Genomic DNA, 24,005 nt, shown 5'->3' on the forward strand with positions numbered 1-24,005 from the left:
TCTGAGGCAACAGGATTCCCAGAAATGAGGCTGAGGGAAGATGCCGATTGGAGATGACCACCTTCTGGCTTGATAGAGAGTGTCCTTGGGGCAGAAGGTAACCCACTTGCTAACGAATAGCTGCCATGAAGAAATCAGGTTTTTATTTTTCAATCAGCAGGTGGACTAAAAATCCAATTTGATCTGGCTTGATTTGATTTGATTTGGAGAGAACATGTTCTGACTCCTGCTTTTCTTACATGGCCCCTGACCGGTTCTGCCAAAAACCTTTCAATATTACAGAGAACCAGGTCATGAAGCAGAACAGCTCCAGATCGTTGAGTATACTACAGCTGAAAGATTCTGGAGTACTGCACTTTTTTTGCTGGGGCAGGGAGCAGACGCAGAGGTTGTGTTGTGGTGCTTGGCGCGGGCAAGAAGACCTCACAGTGCAGGAGAGAGAAAAGCCCTGAGCCATCCGTACCTCTCTGGCAGTTGTGCCCAGTCCATCCAGGGGCACAGGTGCAACGCCCAGAGACAGGGTGGCAGTGCCCACTGTTTTCACACACACAGCGCAGTTGGCATCCTTGGCCATACCGACCCAATGGACACACTACAAATGAATAAACATTCAGATGTTTAAGCAATCCATCCATAAGCAGCCTTTATCGATGTCTGTTTAAATTGACCCACGCCTACTGTAAGTGTTATTTGCTTTTATTTCCATTGAGATACCATAATTTTCACTGCATTTCCATACATTTCCCATGATTATACTGCACTGAATCATGCTTTCACCTAATCAAAGAACATGTTTGAAAGAATGCAACATTTCGTGGCTGTTTAAGACAAATTAAGTTTCTATAACTTTTAAAAACATAGAGCGAAGACCTTTCTCTTGACAAACCAAATATGTGTACTCAGAGTTGTTTAAGGAGCATACAAATATTTGGCTAAGAACAGCTAATACCAAGATATAGAAAGACAAACCTAGAAAATGGGACATGCCTGTGGCAGGTATTATAACGTCTGAGCCCTACAGACTGAAAACTATAGAATTGGTCCGTATTCTGTAATATGGTTTGCATTGATGAGCTGTGGATTTGCCTTGCCCCGTTCTCAGCTGCAGACAAAGGAAGTATCGCACTGGGGAGTTTGCTCAACAAAACTTGGGTACGTACCACTCTGGCACAGTGTGCCAATGTACCCAGGTGGGCAGAGGCAAGTGCCATTCTGCCTGTCACAGGTCCCTCCATTCTCACAGGTAGGACAGGACTGCAGGCACCCCGCACCCCAGCGCCCCTCCTCGCAGTCTGCACACAGTGGAAAGCACACGTTAGCTGGCCCTGTCACGCTCTGCCTCTTTCCCCTGCTGTCCCTCTCAGGGATCTCAAGGGTGACTTCTCCTTTCGAATGATTACAGACGACACGTGCCGCCACTGGACTTCCTGCTCCGAAGTCCAAGGTGCTCCCTAACCTTTTGGCAAAGAGACTTCTGGAAATACGGTTGGAAAAGATTAGGCATGTTATTCCATCACTACCTGAACTACAGAGCCTCACAGCTACAGAAAACCAAAACCACTGAGCGATCATTGTTCAAGGAATGAAAGAGACAGAGTGCAAAGTATCTGCATGAAAGATTGGAAAGATCAAAGCAAAACAAGGCAAATAAGTTTGCTGTTGAAAGGCTGCATTCTTTAGATCATTTCTAAGAAATAAAGTAAAGGAACAACAGAGTTTAATAAGCATTTTTAATGACCTACAATAAAAAGTCCATTGACACAGATTTGAAGCTATTTTATAAGGCACATTTTGAGAGTGATTAATTGGTGAGCTCTCCTCTAATTCTCCCGATCAGTGTCACATCTACTCAATAAGATGAGAGGGATTCGGACATGATCCTGAAATCTCTGAAAGGGTATTTGGTTGCATATTCTGTAATGTGTCTTCACTTTAGCCACACCCAGCCAAAGAAAACACAGGCTCTGTCTCTTCTGGAGTCTGACAGACAGATCTCTGGCGCCTAAGGACAGCTCCTGAAATCCCCACTCACATTACGACAACATCAACAAGTTGGAAGAGCCTCTTTCTTCCGCCCCCTTCCTCCCTATTCTCTGATTGTGTTCTGTCTTATCAGTAGGGGAGTCCCTGTGTAAGGGAGCTGACAGCTCCACTACAGATCCCACATTGCTCCTGCTTCTAGGTCAGAGCTGGAAACAGATGAAACTCATTAGGACCCATTAGTACACTTCCAGTTGAGAAGGAAAATAAGCAATGCGCAGCTCAGCTGATGGCAAGCAATCAATCTTCCACAGGAATACAACAAATGCCACTTAACATTAAATATGTTGCTGCACTTAGACAGTATATTTGATGGCAAATTGCCTTAAAAGGGATCAAATATAATATATTGTCAATCACATTTACTTTATATGCTTTTGACATCAGGGCGTCAATCAGTCAGACGAGGTGAATTTGGCCAAGACTCCTAGTGTTGTCTGCTTTTCGCACAGAACAAAACTCATTCTCTCCCCAGATCTTGAAGTAACTCAGTAGATACACTTAGACTTGCATGTTGAGAAAACTGTGCCAAGATTCTAGTGATTCTACTGCGAAACACTGAATTCGCTTTTGAATTCGTTTTCTAGTCTTAATTTCCAAGCTATGTTGTATAAGCAAGTTAAAAGCGTTTTCTTGTTTGGACTCCCTCTTCAAACTCCAATACCAGAATGAATTGTGGGAAGGTGGAAACATGATGATGTCCGTGGTTGGTGCACAGTGCCTGCTGGGAATTTTCTTTGGTCATTCTGGAAGGTGGCTTCTGCACTCTCATACAACCTCATATTTTGAGGTGACAAGACGAGACACTCCAGTGTTTATCTTACACAGATATACAGTACCAAATGCCTACCAGCCCGAGGGTATTTTTGTCAGTAGTCAAATACGATAAATGAATCAGCAGCTACATGACAACACTCCACCTCTGCCATCACCCTCTCTCCCTCACATTCTGAGTTTGCCGGCTCCTCACCTGCCTCACAGCGCTCTCCAGTTCTCCCAGCTGCGCAGTGGCACTCTCCAGTCACTCTGTCACACGGAGCCCCCGAGCAGTCACAGGCCTGGGCACAGTTTTCTCCAAAGCTCCCTGCCGGACACTCTATCGGACGAGCACAGGAGAGGACAAGGCTCACCAGTGACAGTGAGAAAAAGATCATGGTGGGCATCATTCCTCCATCATGGTCTGCATCTTCTCAGAGCACTTTAGTTAATCAGGATGAAGTTTACACTGTAGCACAGGTTTCCGAAGAAACACCTATCTTCAGAAGAAGTAAATTAAAGTACAACAGGAAGGAATAACAAATGCAGTCTTAGTCCCGTGCTAGGTGAGTGAAGGGGTATACAGTATCTAGTATCACCCAATTTTCCCTCTGCCCATCAAAATACTTTTTAGCAGCATTAATATTCAGACTTGTAATTTGCCCCCCCCACTCACTAAGAAGCATCCCTGGTCCCCTAAATTGTGTTCCAAAGTACAGCACATTCTGTAACTTACTTTCTTTTTGAGCTGCACATGAAGTAGAACATTTTATTTGCAACTTTGAAAGTGTTTCTAAGCAGGTTCTCACGTTAAAATGACATTGTTTTTGATGCATTTTAATTTCTAAAAGCATTACATTTTTTAGGGCTAGATTTTCCTGTTTTTTTTTTCCTGCAAACCGTTTTTTGAACTTCCTGAAACTACTTCTTAAAAAGCAAAGAATATGTTTAAAACGTGAGATTTTTTTTTTTAAAGATAAGCTGTAAAAGACTGGCCATTAACAAACGCATAGGAAAATAAGACAAAAGTGGGAAAAAAATGGAAATCCATGTAAATGAATATTGACTAATGGCAGCACGTGAAATTAACAAAGATGCTTCTAGGGTCTGAGTGGCAACTGGCACTGAGACCTAACTAATAATAGATCATTACTACAGTATAACTGATTAGACATTAATAGATAAGATACTAATAGATATTATTACTATAACAGATTATAGTAGATTATATAACAGACCTTAACAGTTAGGTTTCATATCTATCCAGGATAGATATGTTAGTTAGGTTTCATATCTATATCTATACAATGTGTAGGAGGTCTGGTTTGAAACATATGAGTATGTTTAAAGTTAGTTGGCCTAGTCAAACGACTGCATTAAGAAAACCGCACCTGGTGCAATGAGGAGTTTCCTATGGCGTTTACTGTACTGTATGTGTTCAGGATCACGATGAACACACCTGCGTGGACAGCGACACAACACAATCCAGGGGGAGCTGGGAATCTTACAGGAATGCACTGTCCACCTCCTGGAGGATTCAGTGATGTCACTGTCCTGTGGTGATGCCTGTAGCTGTCCATGCCATCTGTGGGTTTTCTGACTTTCACAGCTATACTATGAACAGTTGTGAAAAGACAGCCGGGTCGCACAGGCCGACTAAAACTGCAAGAACTCTGGAGAGCAGAATTTCAGGAAGCTTCTCTCTTCCTACCAAAGTGGTCCCCTGGCACGCGCTGTCTTTCGCGGACCCGGAGTCTGAGAGGCGGCGCCAGGGTAGGCAGCAGTGAGGCTGGCAAGGCAGGGGGTGAAGGGCAGTCACACGAGTCACACGAGATGGGGAAAGAGAAGATGGATGAATTCGACCCGCCACCGCGAGGGAAGCATTTCCCTGCTGCGCCTTCCTATCTCGGGGTCAGGCCTTCCACACCAAAAGTGTCCCAAAGCATATGAATTACAAAACAAAAAAAAAGTTAAGTCAATGAGATGGAATTAAGGAAAGAAAGGGCCTACAGAGCTCCCGTCATTCCCCGTTGTTCCTAATTGATGACAGATGCACATCTCTGATCGCTTAATGGCTTCCAGGCGCGGGGCCCTAGAAGCCAGCACAGTGTTTCTGTAAAAATATTCCTGTTATTTCCGGTTTTACCTCCCTCTTCCCAAAGGGAACTCACAATTGCTTTTAAAAGACCCCTGATTGGATACATCCAATTTCCTTAATGGAGCCTGGTGATTAGAACAGGACACCTTGGCTCTGGGCTCCAGGTTGCTACCGGCAGAAGGCAGAGACTCTCCACCGAGAGAGAGAGGAGATGTCGGTGGGTGATGGACGAGAGTGAGGGACAGAGGCGAATGTCCACTGGAGGAAAAAGGATCTCACTTCCGGGTCTCTCCAGAGCCTGCCCTTCTGCAGACATGCCACTCATGTGGCGATTGAACAACCTTTTCAGGTCAAACGCTAGGCCATTTAAAAGGGGTCATGGGTATATTTCTGCCCATGCTGTTTATGTATAGCAGCAGAATGGCCAGTCTTATTGAAGCCCGTCAGAATCTGAACTTGTCCAGGATTTGTCTCGCAGAAAAACACGAACTAGTGTTAAGAGATTCTGCTCCTTTTTATTGATTTTTTTCCCTGTGGTCTTTGCGTGGCAATCCATAGTACATGGAGGTTTATTCACAAAATGAATTAATTAACATTGGTCAAAGGGACCTAACTTTCATGCTCCCATTTAAGCATGTACTGTTTGTTGTGAACAGCGTGCATGGTTTGTCTCAGGAATTACTACAGATACAGATCTCAAGTTCTCATTCCCATAATGAACAAGGCTGATGGGTGTGTGTTCAACAAATGTGCAACAATTCTATTTTATTTCCCATGTGAATCTGTCAACTTCAGTAGAGGCTAAAAAATGTCTTTTAAAAAAGGAGTCTGACCTCTGTCTCGACCTCCGACGTGTCATGTGCAACAGTTCAGCATGTCCGTGGAAAAAAACCCCCACAAATAAACTCTGGATATCTGGCACAACTGCCAGAGCGAGTGCTTGATCTCAGAAGACTGGAATCTGTCACTGACGATGCCGAGACCGCAGGCATCCCAAGATTTCACAGACACTAACAAGCAAATACAGTGTATTTATGATACAGTATTCCCTGTGAGAAACACATAGGAGTGCCATGGGGTTTGGACACTGGACCACTATAGCGGACCATCTGGTTCAGATGTTCCCAGTTCTTGCTGAAGTTACTACACAGCTGATGCAAACACCCAGCCTCGACGGAACTGCTTTCTAGGATCTTCATTTTCTTCCTAAATTGCAGGAACTATCCCAGCAACGGCACAGCTAAGGGTCCTAGAAAGTCTTGGCCTGTCTGACAGCAGCCCAGGTGGTGCTCAAGCAATCAACTGCTCCTGGGCTCCCAGAGTATTATATCTTCTTAGAAGATGATAACAACATTTTCAGATGTATCTGCGATCCTCTTGTTCGGTGATTTAGTGTTTCTGGTTATTATTGATTAGTGTATCTGGTTAAGTAAAGAGCTAAATCAGGTTTTAAGTTATTTTACAAGGTTGTACAGGTATAGCAAGGCAAGGTTAAACGCCCACCACCAACACCACCACCTTGCATCCAGCCATTGTGCCATCTTTAGAGCTGCACCCACCTTGATCGCAGTTCTCCCCGCGAAGCCCCGCGGGACACTGTCTCTTACACTCCCCTGTCACATGATCACAGGCCACGCCCGGTGCACACGCACACTTCCTCTTGCAGCTGGTGCCGTAGAAACCAGCACTGCACTCTGAAATGGCAAGCAAAGCCAACAAAACATAAAAATAAAAACAACAGGTGGCTAAAACTGCGTACTCTTCCTCTGTAGCTCCTAGGAGATACCACAGGATTATGCTTCTCTTACCCAAGCTAGAAGAGAATTACATTTTATGAATATTACTGTATATCGTTTTTAGTGCTAAATTTAAATTGTCAGAGAAGATGGCGACAAAAACATACCTATGGGCATTGGTAATACCATGGTTTAAAATGGAACAGGTAAAGGTTTATTCCAAGCTGAAAGAAAATGAAAAGAGACACAATGTTTTGGCTGTGGAGCTTGACACCTGAAGAAGGCCCCATAACCAAAACAAGGCGTCTCTCTTTTCCTTTCAGTATGGAATAAACCTTTACCTGCTCCTTGGCGGCCAGTGCATGCTGACGCAGCTCCCTACTGGAACTTCATCAACCATGATTTATAATTCCTGTCTTGCTATTCTTAAAGACTAAAAGCACTAAAAGCAGACTAAACAAAGCTCTAAAGTAAGCACACTCCTGACCTTTTCAAGCCGTACTATTAACAAATCTCTCTTTACCGAGGCCTATCCTACTCCTCCCGACCCCCTAACCCCTTGACCCCTCCGCATAGGTGCTGACCTTCCTGGCACGTGTTGCCATGGTAGCCGGGCTTGCAGATGCAGGTGCCATGGCGCCGATGGCACTCCAGGGTGTTTTGTTGAACACACTGACACTCCTCTGAACAGCCTGGCCCAAAGGCCCACTTTGGACATGCTGTAGAGACAGAAGCAATCAGAGACACACTCGAGATGAAGGGAAGAGGTTAGGTCTACAGCAGAACCCCTTTTCCTTGGAGATCCACAGGATTTGGATTCATTTTTTTACTGAAAGGTAGAACGTACAGTTAGATGTATTTTCCATGTTTCAGCCTATTGACCATGACAGCCGTGTTACCTGTCTAGCTTCATCTTGTTAGATCCCAGAAGCTGGGAGCTCCTCCAGGAGGTTCCTGGAGCTGGTGTACCAGTAGGTGGACATAACTAATGACTAATGCCCCAGTAGGGGGGACAGAGAGCTATAGGAGATGCCGGCCTTCACATGAGACATCAAATCAAGGTCTGAGAAGAAGAGAGATGGTGTGCCCTGTCACTTACGCAGGTGGCAGAATCTCCCGTACAGCCCAGGGTCACACAGACAGGCCCCATAAGTGCGGTGGCAGCGCCCGTTGTTGGCACAGTTACACTTCTTATTGCAGTACTTCCCATAGAAGCCCTTCGGACAGCCTGTGAATGAGAAATACCAAGTTTCACATCTACATGTTCACAAAACTCGTAGCCTCTGTTCCTTTCTGAGCCATTGACATTGAAACTGAACCCCTGTGAGCTGTCCAATCCTGGTCCTGAAGGGATGCTGTTTCTGCGGGGTTTCATTTCTGATGAGTTCATCTCTTAACTGCTCAGTGTCGCTAAATATGGGCTTAATTGGGCCAGTGTAACAGCCTTTTCCCAGTTCTTAAAGATTTTTGTGACTTAAAGAGAACCTGCTGGACTGTGCCCTTCCAGAACCAGAACCAGGACAGGACTGCCCTGCGTTGAAGGAACTCAATCTCAAACACTTACCGTCCTGGCACATGTCTCCACTGACACCAGGGGGGCAGCGACAGTGGCCGGTCATGGGGTCACAGGTGCCTCCGTTCTTACACTTACAGGAGAAGGAGCAGTTCCTACCAAAGGTACCCTCTGGGCAGGCTGTGGAGGAAAGAGAAGGTTGTTTCTCAAAATTATTTATTTTCTCAGACGTTACGGCACATGTGTGCAGGCAGTGTGTGAGGCCGGGACTCACTCTGGTTGCAGATAATCCCTGTCCAGCCATCAGGACAGTCACAGCCATCCCTCTCAGGAGTGCAAACTCCTTCGTTAGTGCAGTCCTCACAGGTCAGGCTGCAGTCATGGCCGAAAGTGTTATCCAGGCACACTGGGAGACAGAGAAGGGGAGAGACACAGATGACCTCCTCTCATCTCCTACACTAGACACCACAAGAACTTTTCTCATTGTAGATGAGATGAGTACTATTTTCTTCAGCCAAGAATTCATTTCTCCAAAAGTTTGTAGTTTGCCATGTGCCCCTCAGTCCCTCCAATGTCACAGAGTTTTTCCTGCTGAATTTCTGAATCGGACCAGGGAGAGAAGACAGTAATTCCTTGTACTTACAGTTAGTTAAATTTACAAAGCAGGTCCTGAAGCCATCAGACACCTTCCTAACATCTCTCATGTCCATCCAAATCCTCTTAAAAACATTTATTCTGTACACCCTTCTTGAGTATGGGGGGGTTGCAGGGAGTGCGTCGTATTAATGGGTTACTTACCAAACTTCTCTGACAGCGTGCTCTCTGCACGAAGCTCCCCCAAGCCCTCCTCATAGTCCTGGTAGTCTTCCAGGAACTGGGCATACTCGTGGAGAAGGGTGACATGAGGCTTCGGCCTCTCCACTGCCTGCCGCCCGTTCAGAGCCACCACAGTGTCGTTCAGGGCTGGCGACGGGGAGAGGGAGACAGGAGAAGCCATCAGAAAATGGTCGCCTAGCACATTACACTGGAAAATACTCTTCATATCCTTTAAAGTCATCAAGAACTATAAATTCTGATTTCTGTTTTCTTCAGTGTTTTGTAAGCAGTCCACTTCTAATTAAAATGTTTGTGTGAAGCCCTCAGCATGCTAGATGTACGTATCTTCTTCGAGCCAATCTGTATTCATTTTGAAAACTACAACTACAACAAATAAAAACAAAATGGCAGCTCACACTCCAAAAGGGGGAAAGGGAGCTAATTAACAGGTTTTGTTAAATGACATAAAGCATCTGATCATGCTGTCACAGCATGTGTAATTAATTTTTTTTTACCAAAAATTGTTTTAGCTTTGATTAAACAATCAGATGGCAGACCAGAAATGTTTGACTCCAAACATCTATTACCCTAACACAGTGGTGTCCTGATCACGGGTTGTCACTTTGTCTGCTGGTTTTCTTCATTTCTTTAAAGGCCTACCATGAAAAGACTTGTGAGAAGCTATTAATTAGGTCTAATGAGGTGATTTAGGTTATTGAGGACTGAGTTAGAATGAAGGCCCGAAGACCAGGATTCAATAGCCCTGATCTATGCCAAACCCGTTGTGGCTGGTCCTGTTGCCAAGACGATGGAAAAGGAAGTTACTGTACTTGTGTTGTTGCCGTGTTCCAGACTCTACGTATGCAATGGTTGTGGGAGCCATGGAGGTGAAGACAGTCCTGGAGAGGTGGGAAGTGGGTTAACTCACGGATGCAGGAGCGACGGTCCTCGTCCAGACGGTGTCCAATGTTGCAGTAGCAGAGGAAAGAGCCAGCGGTGTTCTGGCAGGTGTGCTCACAGTCGCCGTTGTCCAAGGAGCACTCGTCCACATCTGCATCAAGCCCAGCACAGATATGAGCACCTCGGCAATACAGCTGTCCAGCTGCACACACACCTCCACCCAGCTCACAGCTCACTCAAATCAGAAAATATGCTGGTCATTGCAGTCATATTGGCTAAACCGGTGGGGCAAACCTACAGTCCCATGACTGCATATGTCCTGCAGGGAATATATCTAAAAATGCACTGTAGACTTTGAACTTCATTTAACAGTGGGCCTCTTGGGTGGCTAGATCAGTGGTTCTCAACCTGGGTTTTCATTTCAGCTGAGCTCTAAACCTCAAATGCTAATTAATGTCTTAATTGATCCGTTCACTTCGTTAGACTTCTATTCAATTTGTCTCTTCGGTCAGTCCAGAGTTTTACCCCTCTTCAAGGGCACTGTTTCCAAGAACTTCAGGCAAAAAGGTCAAATTTACAAATATGCCTCAAACACAAAACTGAAATCAATGAGGCTTGATACAGACTAAGAACTTGGCTAGAACAAAAACCATAAGACACGTGTTCCTGCAGGACCAGGGCTGGGAAGTACTGCTGGGCTAGACAGTAGTCCTGCTCTCTCGTGTGTGCAGAACGAGCTGTATGATCTTGTGTTAAAATGCAAGTCGCTCTCATGGTAGGCAAAGCAATTAACAAGCTACTGTACATAAGTGATCCCTGCAAGAATCAGAGGAGTCTACCTACAATTCTAATTCTTTCCAGTGTGACGTCAAAGTGAGGGCTAGGATATATATTATGTATTTGATCAGAGATTGATTTTGTGTGTGGAAGAAAGGTTTACCACACCTGGAATTAAATCCTCAACTCAGAAAAGTAAAAAAGGGTCGATCACAGTGCATCAGTAAAAGGGCATCGGTATCCCTATTTTGTTTCTGTGAGCTCCAATTCTATTTATCGCAGCAGTGGACAGAAGTATTGAAGAAGAGCTTGTATTCTGTATATGAGGGGAAGACACCAAATCGTCTTGACGGACAGGCAGACAGAGAGTGGACAAAGACAGAGGTAGAAACAAAACAATGGAAAGGCAGACAGGACAGGCTACACAGATCAGAGTACTATACTGTACCATCACAGTTGCAGCCATCGGTATTGAGGCGGTATCCTGCCCTACAGTAACACTCGTATCCTCCAGGGTAGTTAGTACAGTCCTGCTCACAGCATGATCTTTCCCCTCCACATTCGTCTATATCTGCAGAAAGCACAGTGATCCCCTGGTTAGCAATTACTGCACTTATCTGGTATGACTTCAGGAAAGCAAGTAAGTCTTTTTAACCAACTAGAACAACACTGTCAAATTTAAAAACACATGTTGGATTTTACTGAAAAGTGTTGGGCATCGGGGCTTGGCAGATGTGCCTGCACTACATGTCTGGAAGCCCAGGTGGAAAAAGCTCTGCGTGTTCCCTGTGGTCAAACACAAATTTGCCAATTCTTAGTACACCAAGGCAGCATTCTTCTGCTCAAAAGATGAAGAATGGATTTTAAATTGATAGGAGCTTCCATGTTTCTGATTGACTTGCTTATGTTAATCTGTTAAACTGAGGCCTTTTTGATTCAAGGCCACTGTTTCATTGTTTTACTTTATGCCCAACCTATTATTTATTATATTATAAATGGCAGAAAGTAACAGGCTTATTAAAATACTGTGAATTCATCTGCCACGGCAGGTGGGATGTCTTGCACGTACAGTACCGTAGTTGACAGATGGACAGCCCCTTACCTACACACGTCCTGAGGTCAGTGTCCAGCTGGTAGCCGCTGTCACAGCTGCAGACCGATCCCCTGTTGGAATGCTGGCAGTGGTGGGAACAGCCACCGTTGTTGGTCTCACAGCTGTTCACAATCTCCATCTCGATCCCTGGCAGACAGATGGGCACCCAGGTCAGTGACTGGGCACCTTAACACAGCGACACCCACCCCAGATACTGGCCTGTCTACACGGAGGAACACAGTGATGCTAATAAATCGAATGAGGGACTCTGGACCCACTGAACCACTCGTTGAAGAAAGGAGCAAGCAAACTGAAAAGATGTGAAAAGCCAACTGATATGGCCATACAGGGACAAGGTTGGATGGCAAACAAAAAAAAACCTGTCCAGTATTCTGCATGTCCAGTGAAGCTTTCTCTATCTCACCTGAAGACTATGTTCAGAAAGCATTAAATGGTATTTTATTTTATGACTAAGCTACATTTGCTGTACATTAAGACATGGCGTTGAGAAACAAGAGGCCCAGAAAGATCCTGTTATCATTCAGGAGAAACACAGGGAGTTGAACTTACTGTAGCACTGTCTGCCATCGCTGCCCAGCTCGTAGCCGGCGTTGCAGACGCAGGAGAAAGAGCCGCGCGTGTTTCGGCAGTCATGGGAACAGGCGGCCTGGCCAGTCTCACACTCGTTGATGTCTGCAACCCGCATCCATCATGGTGCGAAGGAAACCGCACAAGGGACAGAACAAGAAAGTCACCACGACCAGAAATGTTCCTAGGCCACATTTAGGCAGAATTCTAGGTCATTTATTAAATCTGAAATGCAGAATGACGTGTGTGACCACAAAGAAGCACACTGTGCCAGAAGTCCAGTCAGACTGTGACTATCCTGAGATGCACAGAAACTCACACATGCCTGTTCAGGCAACTTACAGCTAGAACTGGAAGAACAAATCTGTAAGTTATAACTAACCTATGTTAAAGCCATGGGTGTGCAGACAATGCTTTTTAGTGCATGGTTATTGACCAAGCTCCCAGGATAGCACATCAATGGATGCAATGCAGAAACATATTCTGAAGGATAGTTTGGAAGGCCAGATCACCAAGCTCGCTGCCCCTTTCCTACAGCTCTTGTGCCCCCAAAGGAACGAAACACATGGCTCCACAGGCCAGACTCTCCTGCATTAATTCCATCTTAACTACATGCACTAATTTCAGCGCTTTCCCAAGCTGTGGGGGAAAAAAAAGCAACTGAGCTATTTTCTAAACTGTGCTTTACATTTTCAAAGTCCAGATAAATTCCTGCCCAACTGGAAATCATATTTTCTTTCTGTTGCATAAACACTGGAGCAAAAACAACATGTAAGATGTGTCTGAACCAAGGTTATTAACAAATGAAGTGTAATAAATATAGCACGTCAATGGATTGAATGCTTACTCTATTTGGGAAGTGGCAATGAAATGACTACATAATTTTAGATGCACATGACTGTAGCAGATGGAGTGTACCACACTATACCTCCCCAGATTCCTGTTTCCCTTTGCTTGAGTTCGTACCTTCACAGTTCCTGTTGTCCCGTGCCAGCCTGTAGCCGGCATGGCAGTCACAACGGGCCACTCCTCCATGATTGTGGCACTTGTGCATACAGCCGCCATTCCTGTCAGCACAGGGGTTCCTCACTGCAACACACCGAGAGCGCCAGGCTTTAGAGACCTCCTTGCCTACTCCTGCTCTGCAGAGACGGCATTTAATTCTGGGTCTGCAGTGGTGCAGCTTGCACTGCCGACCCTGCAAGTTCAGACGCCCCCAGTACAGTATCACACTACTGTGTGCCAAAACCAAGGACATCCCGGTCGATTGAAGCCTTTTCAAAACTGTGGAATCACTGCTTGTGTTTCTATAGCATTTTCCATCCCATATCTCTAAGCTCTGAACATAAAGGTAACCCACTTCTTTCTGCCTTTCAGTGCCAGCATCCCCCACTACACAGTGGGGAAATTACATCCCCAATCAGATTTGGATTAATAGGTTACTTATAGGTTACAATCTGGACAATGGAATCTAGCCAGGACACACAGAAAATCATCATGATGGTAAAACAAAAAAAAGAAAACCAGAAAAGAATTTTACAGCATTACACCAGAAAAGAAAGTACAGTATAGCCATGCCGATTCTCATTCCTCTCACTTCCCACATTCTTGTGGGAAGGGAGGTGAACTGGTCAGAATGAAACTGAAATTGACAAAAGGGCGGCTGCTTTTCTGCACGTCATAAACTACCGTAATCACTTCCAGGACTGAGCCTAAGAACAAAGGTATAAGAAGCCAGACTTTGCTGGACTCCAGGTTACTTAAGATTACGACTGTTTGACAAACCATGACTGAACCTACAATTCACAGAGAAGCCAAACCCTGAAGGCTTGGAACAGCGTGAAGATTGTTGACTGGAATGTTTCAAGGTCCGACTGAGATTCAGAACGCATTGCATAAGTCTAATGCCTCTCAAACCCCCATAAAATAAATTCTTCTGGGAGGAGCAGCTTTCAGATGGATAGAAGGGAGTTTTGCATCTGAATCATACTTCAGACATCTCTGTATTGTTTTTACAGCTACGAGCTCCCATGGAGTGATGTGTTGCCCAAACAATTGTAAACTATTATGAGCTCTTGAAAGGCAATTATCCAAACACAAACCTCATTTTTCAAATCTAATCAACAACATAATGCAGGAAGTGAGGGACGAAATCAGACCCTCTAGAAGGTTTAATTGTAATAAATTCCCACAATTTGTCAATTGAGTTCACAGACAGAATCAATCAGGAGGAGAGCTAAAGGTCACATTGACTACCAGCAGAGCTCCTGTCTCCACTTCTAACACAAGATCCTGTCCTCAGCTGTGTTGATTCTGTTGGCATTGTTTCCCATAAGCCTTGATCAGATCCAAACCTGAGGGCCTTCTGCCAGATGCTCTCGGTGATTGTGATTGGTCCAAGTGGGTGGAAGAGATGACTGTGGTACTCAGGGGGCTGATGACACCACAAAATGAAACCTGGCTCCTGGCATTTCCCCAGAATGACTGAATTCAAAGGCATGTTTATAAACTCACTGGAGCTGATGGGCTGCCAGGTTCTGTGAGTTTTCTACAACATGCATCCTTGGGCACATTATTTGAAGCAACAGCACATGGACAGAATTTAAACATGGACTGGCAATGATGAAGAAAGTGGTGTGAGTAGGGGCTGGCTGAAGCATCACCTCATGAGGTCCTACCAGTTCCATAACTGCATTAATGGGGGTAGTAAAGAACAAAGAAAAGGCCTGTGCACTGCAGAAGCTGGGATACAGACACCTCCAACCCCACAGCTTCTCAGCTTCCAACGTCATGCATAAGTGCACCTGATGACGGTTTATAATGCTAGAGAAAAAAAAGGAAATACTAAAGGAGCGGAACTTGTTCATGGCTCTCAATCAAACATTTCTGAAATTAAAAATCATAAAATCATTGACACAAGAGTGAAACTCCTTCATCCTGCACAGCAGGTTCCCTTGTTTGGCAACGAGCACAAAATAAAATCAATAATAATTCTGCAGCTGTCCATTCCGCTCTATTTAAAGTGAAGTTTCTTGGCGAAGGCTTCATGTTAACTTGTGGTGGTGCCAGTAGACCATAATCAGGCATGAGCAATTATGCAGAAAAAAAGAGCATTTTAAAGCAAAGGAGCATTTACATCAATCTTAAAGGTGTATCGGTGCCATTTCTTCTCACTTACAACTGAGGAACTGGAAGTGTGTAATATCTCGTTTGCGTTTATTGAAATCTCTATCATTGTGTGTTCCAGTTGTACCCGTTTCTTGTGCTCTATTAAAGTCCCTAAAGCATTGCAGAATTGTGCTGCTGAAAGACAACAGGACTAGGAGTTTCAGTACATGCTGAATGGCTAGAAAGCTTCTTTCGATGTGGTAAACTTTTTTCAATAGTATCATTGTACTTATACCTCATGTTTACGTTGTTACTGTATGTCACAAGTTCACACAAATTGTATTATGTATTAATAATATTAATGGCACTAACATTGCCCCGCTAAGAAATGCATAATTTCCAATATTTTGATTTGTTATATATTATATTATACATAACTCAGACATTTCTTATACAGGTCAAAGTAAGGATTTTTTTCTGCTGGAGAAAAATCAATAACTCCTTGGCCTACAATGTTGTACTTTTAATGTTTATAATGACAAAACCAGCAATGTCATTTTATGAAGGCTCAACCGTATACCTACAGAATGATCGCTGTGATCAGGAAGCAGGTATCATAATGAGTTCATGAAAAAACAGCCCAATTGCCAACAGGCACTGGGCTCAGAAAGCCAGGCCAAACAGAGAAGGCGAAGTTCTTCTACAGTATTTGGCAAAATTGTCAGCACTCAGGCACTTCTGTCTGGTTCAGCAGAATTGCAATAGGTTTTTCCATCTGATTCTCTTTGCCAAATAGACTTGATTTATCTGACACTGTGGTGTGCATTTGTGCAATTATGTTACATCTCGAGGCTACAGTCCCCAAAGTAGCCAAGATCTTCCTTCATAACTTTTTGCTGAACTATTAGACTGATCACAGAGTTGCACGATCATGAAGGCTGATCACAAAGCAAAGCCTTATGCCTCTATAAAAAGTGTTTTCCTGATATGTTTCCAAAACATTCAAAGGCTGCATTGGGAAAAGCATAGAAATATTGTATCGAGCAAAGTGAATGGAGGCAAAAACTATTTTAGGTCAAACAATGAGCTTCAACTTATATTATTTTCTTACTAAACATGTTGAAGGGGAAATTGCCTCTTGTGTATTAAGGAGCAATTTCTTGACCCTCTTCTCAATCCCCAATCCTTTCCTCAGTGGCTGACACTGTCAGCGCCCTGACATCGTTTCTGATACTTCAGTCTGGATAAAACTGAAGAATGCAAGTAAAACACCCCTGGAACTGTCCCGGGCTCCAGGCACACACACGGAGCACGCAAACCTCAAAGCTGGACTGCTTTTAAGACGCCTAAGGGGTAGGTAAAAATGAAATTCATATTAAAGAAGCACATTCCTGTTATTAGTTACAGCCCAGATGCATTGTCATCTACTTGTACCAAAATATATCCCACAGGAAACAGGCTTCTCATTTGGTAATTTATGTAGTTAACATAATGGTTGCTCAGTGTACTGCTTAGCCCTGAGATGTGATTCAATTTAGGCTAGTTTTTTTCATCCTGAAAAAAGCCCTCTCATCAGCTTGGGTTCTACTCACATTTGCAGTGTTTGCCATCCTCTGTCAGCTGGTAGTTGTGCCTACATTGGCACTGATAGTGTGCCAGGGACAGCTGAACACAATCCTGTTCACAGCCACCGTTACCAATGGCACAGGAGTTGACAGCTGAGAGAGAGACAGGAGAAGAGAGGTGGGGGTGAGTGGGCTTCTCAGAAAGCAAGAGCAGTTATACAAATGATCATTTTCTGGTCAGTTTAAGCAACAAAAAAAAAATAGATTGTGCACTTTTAAGAGAAACACATGCATTAACAACAACAACAACAAAAAAACTTTAAACCTCCAGCCAGCTATGTGATATCATTTAAAAAGAAGTGAATCTGTTTGTAGTCAAATATGCATGATAAGGGAAAACAAAGAAGTGCCTAATAACTTGTACAAAGCACTATGGATAAATGGGATCAAAATGTTCACTACATATCAACTTCATATGCAGAGCTGTTTTGTTTCAGTGTGCTTTCCACTGAAGTCACTGCACTCATTGCATCTACTATTGTACAATCTATAATAGTTCCAGACAGGCTAAGGCACTGTTTTAGCTCCTTCATGGGATTGGTCCAAGACAATAGAGCCTCTAACGTGCAAGAAACTTAGAAATTAGACAAGCCCCAGTTGAACTCGAACACAGTTTTCAACAAAGGGGCAGAAGCATCCCATTCTGTGAGGGCGAAGTGTCAGTTCTTAATTTAAAAAAGCGCACACTGAAAACAGCTGTTGAATTTAATTCACTGTATGGGATCAAACCATGGGTATATCTGAATATTATTCTGAGTCAGAGTATGGTGATCAGAGGTACCCCAACCCCTATGACTATGGCTGTGTTTTGCTCTTATTGCTGTTTGAAAAGAGAATGGTACTTCATTCCATTCACACTGGTCTAATTGCAGGAAACACAACATGGTTTCTTGTCTAAGCTGAGAGCAGCGTGCTGGGTCACCACAGAGGCCAACCTCAATGGCACACTGCCTACAGTATGTTCTTACTGTAGAGGCACTGGAGACTCCTCATGTCACACTGTCTGATGCCTTTTTTTTAGTTGAAAATCAGCTATTAGAATGCACATTTCACGGATTACATCTCCCTAATTCAGTGGGATTTTTTGCAGCCATTCCACCCTGCCTTGTTTTCATATTGCTTCTTTCAGAAAACATGCCCGTGTTTTCTTCTTATTAACTACAAATGGCTGACAGAAAATCGAAATATCAGAAATACTTGAGAGGTTATGAAAAAGTTGGTCAGACCAAATTTTGACTATGGATGCTGTTGATACTGAATAATTTCTTCTCATGTAACAGCCTAGGATTTAGTTATATCTGTATGTTCATTCTTTAATGAAGGCTACTGTTTAAGCATATTTGAACTTTTATATTAACTGTAAATCTCAAAAGTCAAGCATAAAATTTAGAAAATCTCAATTTCAGACTTTAGGGTGACTTTGTCAGGGGTTGAATATTTGGCTCGGAGCAGACAGTAGAAAAACATGCTATCAGCATTCCGCGATTAGAAACACATTATTAAATCCATATTTCAAGGCTGTGAACTGAAATCTCTTTTCTTTTTCCAACAAACAGAAATGCTTCATGGGTCCAAAGATATGAACTTCCTGTCACCTCCAAGAGCCAGCATTCCTATCAGTGAGATTCTGTCAGATCACACTGTGGGACTCAGGGGACAGAAAGTGCCAGGCATGCCTGGGGGCAGAAGATTCTACCTGAGAGGAGTGGTGCCGATCCTGTTGTCATCAAACTTTGAGAAAAGATGTAAATGACCTTGGCTCTTTCAATTTGTGCCTGAGATAAATATTTTAAACTCACCGGCCAAAATACTACAGAAAAATAGTTCTCTCGGTGGCAGACAATTCGTGGTTGGTTTGAGGAGCATGAATACCCGAAAAACTGGATCCCAATACCACTGAAAACCACTGCAACCAGTGGAATGTGCAATTTAATCTCACACTCCACTACTCTCATTACACCAGAATGAATGGGAAATGGACTTCATGTGTTCATGCTGGTGTTCATGCTTACAGAAGCTCAGTATGCTATTTGTAAAAAGTTCCTAATATTTTGGAAGGTGAGGGTAAAACAACTTAATTATGTAACTGACAATGTTTCCAAAGACTTGAATCATGTATTCAGATGAACTCATCTTTCAATACCAAATTGCAGAAGAGTCGGGGTGGGTAATGACATGGAGTACCTACCTGTATGTGGAAAATGCTATTTAGAAGCATATCATAAATTGTAAAAAAAACCTCCAAATGCAATCTGACATTTAGAAGTCTTTGCACCCCCTTCCTACTGCACTGCACCTACCTCTTCAGTTTAAATAACTTCTGTTTCTGTTATAGAAATGGCTCAATATGTCCCTGAGGCCAGCTCTAACTAAATAAAAAATAAACTAAACTGGCCCAGCAAAACCTCTATAAATATGGCAGAAATTCACAATGAGGATGGTAATGACATTAGCCTTCTCCAGAACAGCAGGGAGCATGCCGTCCACACCCACTGGCAAGCACAGAGACATTAGCCAGATTTATCTCTGAAGACTGGCCTCAGCACTGAGCTGGCCCTAGATTTGCAATTGACCTGCACTGCCTTTCAACAGGCACTAACAGGAACAGAAGAGCTCGGGAACTCACATATGCCTTGGGAGGTTTGCTGTGATCTGCTCTAAGTGAAATTCCCCGAGCTATCAGAGGAAATACTTATGCCCCTTTCTGCTCTAACCTTACTGAGCGTCTATGCCCAATTTTACATTCTAATTCACAGGTAGAGCACATACATATGCCACTTAAAAAGAGAGTCCTCACTTGTAAATGAGGCTGAACTATAATTCAAGCACCTACAGAAATAGACCTTCTTAGTGTGGAGCTGATTTTTTCTGGTATGTTCTAACAGGGCCAGTTCTAACAAGCCTAGCAGTTTCAGCTGACCTGCCACTAGAGGCCATTCGGCCGTCTGTTACAAGTCAATAGGTTAACAGGTTGTGAATCCATTGATTAATAAACTAATCGGTGAAAAACTGAGAGTCAAATTTTTCACATGGGTTTCAGTTCAGACTGAGTTTTGTACAGCATATCAACCCATTCATGGGTAGAGTTGGTACTGGGTTGTGTAAAAGAGGTGATTGTGTCAGATAATCTGAAGAATTCTGGGTTAAATAAATCCTCCTCACACAGCGTCTCAGTTTTCCGTTGTGGTCTGGCCACGTGCTCGGAGGTAGGCCTGTCACAGTATATATTATTCAGCTCTCAAAAAGTGACTTCAACACCCTCTGCTCTGCCCCCTGCCTGTCCTGAAAATCCCAAACGAATCTGAACAGGCTGACTGGGCAGTGCGACAGGCCGGCCCGCTCGGAGGCTGGTCACCCCGGGGGCCAGTGCCCGTGACCGTCGGGCGCGGTCTCTCACCGATGCAAGTCCGGCCGTCTGTGTGCAAGCGCGAGCCCGGGTTGCACTCGCAGTAGTAGGAGCCCCGCGTGTTCACACACCGGTGCTGGCAGCCTCCATTGTGAACCTGGCACTCGTCAACGTCTGCAGAACGACACAGGGGAGGGGCACAGGAAGCACACGAAATTAGTCAAACTGCTACTGATACTGTTTTACAACAGGCTACCCAGCAATGTTGTTGAAGCTGATACCCTAATTTCTTCCACGAAAGGCCTGAATATGTTTCCTGGACTAATTAGTTACTAACTACCAGACTAGTTGGGCCAAATGGCCTCCTCTCGTTTGTAACTGTTCTTATGTTTTTTACTACAAGAAACCATTTTTCACCTGGTAGAGGCCTGAGGTGCAGCAATCGTCTGAACTGTGAGGCGCAGGGAGCAGAAATCGAAAAGTTCCAGTGAAGGTGGTTGTCTCATTCGCACACAGATCGAGACGGTAAAATTGGCCCCTACCGCCTCTCATAAGAGGCATTTAAATGAGGACTTGTAATGCTTTTGTAGGATGGATGGATGCCAGATCGCTGATGCAGAATCAGTATTTATAAGCATCTGTTCCCCTGTGGATTTGTATATAAGTAAACAAACAGGCTGTTTCTATTATGGGAGCAACAGCACAACATCAAAAATATGAAAAGTCAACAGAAAAGATGGAGAGACCAGTCAAAATAAACAGGATAAATCACTGGGCCATGGGTCATAACAGAAGTTGCCTACTGGACACAGTCTGACGGAGGCTGTTTTGAGATCTTTCCTTTCCAAAATGGGAAGAAAAATGGTATCTATTAAATTTGCATGTCTTATAAAGGCATTTGCTGAATCACATTCACTTGGAATCGACTCTGCATCACAAGGTCAGGGGTGAGCTAATCAGCTATTTCCTTTTCATAACCTCATACAGGACCTGCTCCCTCTCAACACACAGAGCTGCCGTTAAAACACTGACACATCAGCTGCACGGCCGTAAGGAGATACAAATGTGCTCGGTGGTGGAAAGACAAGTGCAGCATCTCCCAGGACGATTCCAGGCCCCCGTGGAGAAGGGAATTGAGTCTGAACCGTATTACTGCTGCCGAGGTGCACAGTCAGCATAAAGCCCTCTCAATATCCCCATTGTGTGTTGTCCAATGTAAATAAGTCTCGGTGCTGTTGGTTTTTCCTCACACACTCTAAGGAAACTTTTGGTTTAGTTAGGGAATGCACAGCATCATAATATTAAACCCATAACAGCTGATGCTCATAAATTCCAAATCCTGACAAAACGAAAGGTGAAAAAAACAATATTTCCTTCCTTATGACTTAGCACTACAGTGAATTACAGTGAAAGCAACACCAAACTGCAACAACTTTGGTAATAGGAGGTTATAATTATTTTGATGATGATGATGTCTTTTGGTACAAGTAAAAAAAAATGAATCGAGCAACAGCTAAGTGCAGATTTGCATTGCAGCCCAGAAGCACCCTTGTCACTCTTTGTTCGTCTGCAGGTTGTGAAGCACGCTCAGACAGACCTGTCATGGGATGTGCACACAATTAAAATCCCACATTACTCATGTCACATATTGAGTAAAGGACCAACCCTTCCGATCCAGGCAAACTGCTTATCTAGGTCATTTACTCTGGGCTGAGCACACTTTCCCTCGCAACAGTCGGAATTCTTGAGCTAAGGCATCCTATTTACAGTATTTGTAAAGATAACCTGCTAAATAGCTCTTTTGCCGCATCTGTCAAAGGGTGTCTGACAGAATACACCCAGCCACTTTTGCAGTTCTCACCTCAAAGCCTGAGTACATAAGTCGTCACCTTCCTGTGCTGCCAATCCCATGTCGCCTAACCCCAGGACTGAAGGAATTCGGTGTTGCTTGAGTTATTGTAAGTCTTCCACGCGTGCAAATTGAAACCGCGATGAACCACCGCCATCCAACCATCCCCCAGTTTATTAGGTCAGAACTGTCTTAAGTGAATCATAAACTGACAAGAGGTCTCACTGGGAAACAGTGTTATCATGCAGAAAGAATGTGAGGCATTTCTTTCTTCCTAGCGTAGCTTTGAACTAAGTCACCTCGGCCTCTGCTCAGGGACCTGTCTGTCATTGACCTACTCAAAGCCTCGGCATTCTGCACATTCTGAAAGCAAGTGGCCTGAGAGCAGAGGTACAGTATATGAGATTGAGCCCAGGCTGGTAAAGATGGGAGATAAAGTCTGCTGCTAGGCTCTGTCATCTTCTAAGCTGCTGGGCTAGTGGCTGAGACAGCAACAAAATAATTACTGCTCCACAGTTTGACTTAAATGGATACTTTAAAGTGTAGAGCTTTCACTGTAGATATTCCTAATGGAGATATTTCACAACTGCAGAACTGCAAAGATTCATTTGAAAGATTCCTATTTTAGAGATCTGATTGTACTTTTTAAAATTAAAACAGTAAAACACTTTGTACTAATTGTTCCTTGGGATTCTTTATTACAGTGAGATAAGCTACAGTATGTGCAGTGGTTCTAATTTTTACAGTGCTGGGGTAGGACTTGGATTTCAAATGTTTATGGGGCATTCTTTAGGGTCTGAAGAGTTTTTTAGGTTTCAAATATGAAACAGGCTTTCATGTGTAACACAGAGAGATAGAGTAAAAGGATCCATGCTATGAACTCTTAATTTATATTTTGTTGTTTTTAAAAATAAAATGTTTTCCTAACTGAAAAGAAGTAAAACTTGTTACTGGAGTCCAACATCTTAATGGTTTTAATCCTCATACTGGCATTAGCAGCTCTACAGAGACGTCTTTGGAACCAGTACAAAGAGAAAACAAAGAAGAGGATGGAATCCTTATGAAAGGTCAATAAATGTACGAAGAGCAGAAAACTGAAAAAATGAAAAATATGGTGCTGTGAGTAAAAATGAGGCATTTACAGTATTTACGCAGAGAACCTATTCATACTTTTTACACCTGGGCTACAATCACCCACTGAAGTCACTCATGAAAGCAGCTTTGAATTAAATATGCAGCTCCTCTCTCACTGTAGTAAGAGGCATTAATCTTTTATGAGGACACAAGAATCTCCTGTTTACTTTTTCATAGTCTATGGCTCCAGATGTACTCTAGAATGCACAAGTTTTTCATGGCATGCAAATTTCATACAGGTTTTAAAACCTTTGTTGCTCTTCAGTGCAGTCTTAGACAGAAAAGAGTGGGACACCTGTGTGTTGGAGAATGCAGGAGAGGAGTGCTACCCAGACAGAATGTGCGTCACCATCTGCACATCGACTGGCGAGAGTGCAACAACAGCTGACAACAGAATCCATTTCAAATGGTCCGACTGCTGAACAAAGGAAGAAGCTGTTCACAAATAGAGGATTAAAGATCGGTTTCCATATTGCTGAGCCCCAGAAGAATTCAACTATGTGCGCCTATACTGTAACAGTGCTACTAGTGAGATACCTATCAGTTATCTGGTCATTAGCCAAGGGCATAATGATTATGGTCTTATAGCTGTTAGCCATCAATTACTGAAGATAAGATTTCAAAAG

The 24,005-nt window shown here is 43.6% G+C and overlaps 1 protein-coding gene across 2 annotated transcripts in view; it reads right to left on the reverse strand.

The window, feature by feature from the left end:
• Positions 1-24,005, reverse strand: part of LOC148817542 (uncharacterized) — a 130,234-nt gene that overhangs the window by 18,455 nt on the left and 87,774 nt on the right. For both annotated transcript variants that reach the window (XM_088938429.1, XM_088938430.1), the window contains 16 exons: positions 20,448-20,570; positions 17,018-17,143; positions 13,284-13,406; positions 12,300-12,422; positions 11,739-11,876; positions 11,085-11,207; positions 9,888-10,010; positions 8,942-9,106; positions 8,418-8,549; positions 8,195-8,323; positions 7,730-7,858; positions 7,215-7,349; positions 6,454-6,588; positions 3,011-3,136; positions 1,161-1,292; positions 464-592 (listed from right to left, as the gene is read on the reverse strand). In XM_088938429.1, the coding sequence (XP_088794555.1) occupies positions 464-592; positions 1,161-1,292; positions 3,011-3,136; positions 6,454-6,588; positions 7,215-7,349; positions 7,730-7,858; positions 8,195-8,323; positions 8,418-8,549; positions 8,942-9,106; positions 9,888-10,010; positions 11,085-11,207; positions 11,739-11,876; positions 12,300-12,422; positions 13,284-13,406; positions 17,018-17,143; positions 20,448-20,570 (2,091 nt within the window). The remainder of the gene's footprint in view (positions 1-463; positions 593-1,160; positions 1,293-3,010; positions 3,137-6,453; positions 6,589-7,214; positions 7,350-7,729; positions 7,859-8,194; positions 8,324-8,417; positions 8,550-8,941; positions 9,107-9,887; positions 10,011-11,084; positions 11,208-11,738; positions 11,877-12,299; positions 12,423-13,283; positions 13,407-17,017; positions 17,144-20,447; positions 20,571-24,005) is intronic.

Source organism: Atractosteus spatula, chromosome 20 (assembly GCF_055471065.1).
Source record: "Atractosteus spatula isolate fAtrSpa1 chromosome 20, fAtrSpa1.hap1, whole genome shotgun sequence".
Lineage (NCBI taxonomy): Eukaryota > Metazoa > Chordata > Actinopteri > Semionotiformes > Lepisosteidae > Atractosteus > Atractosteus spatula.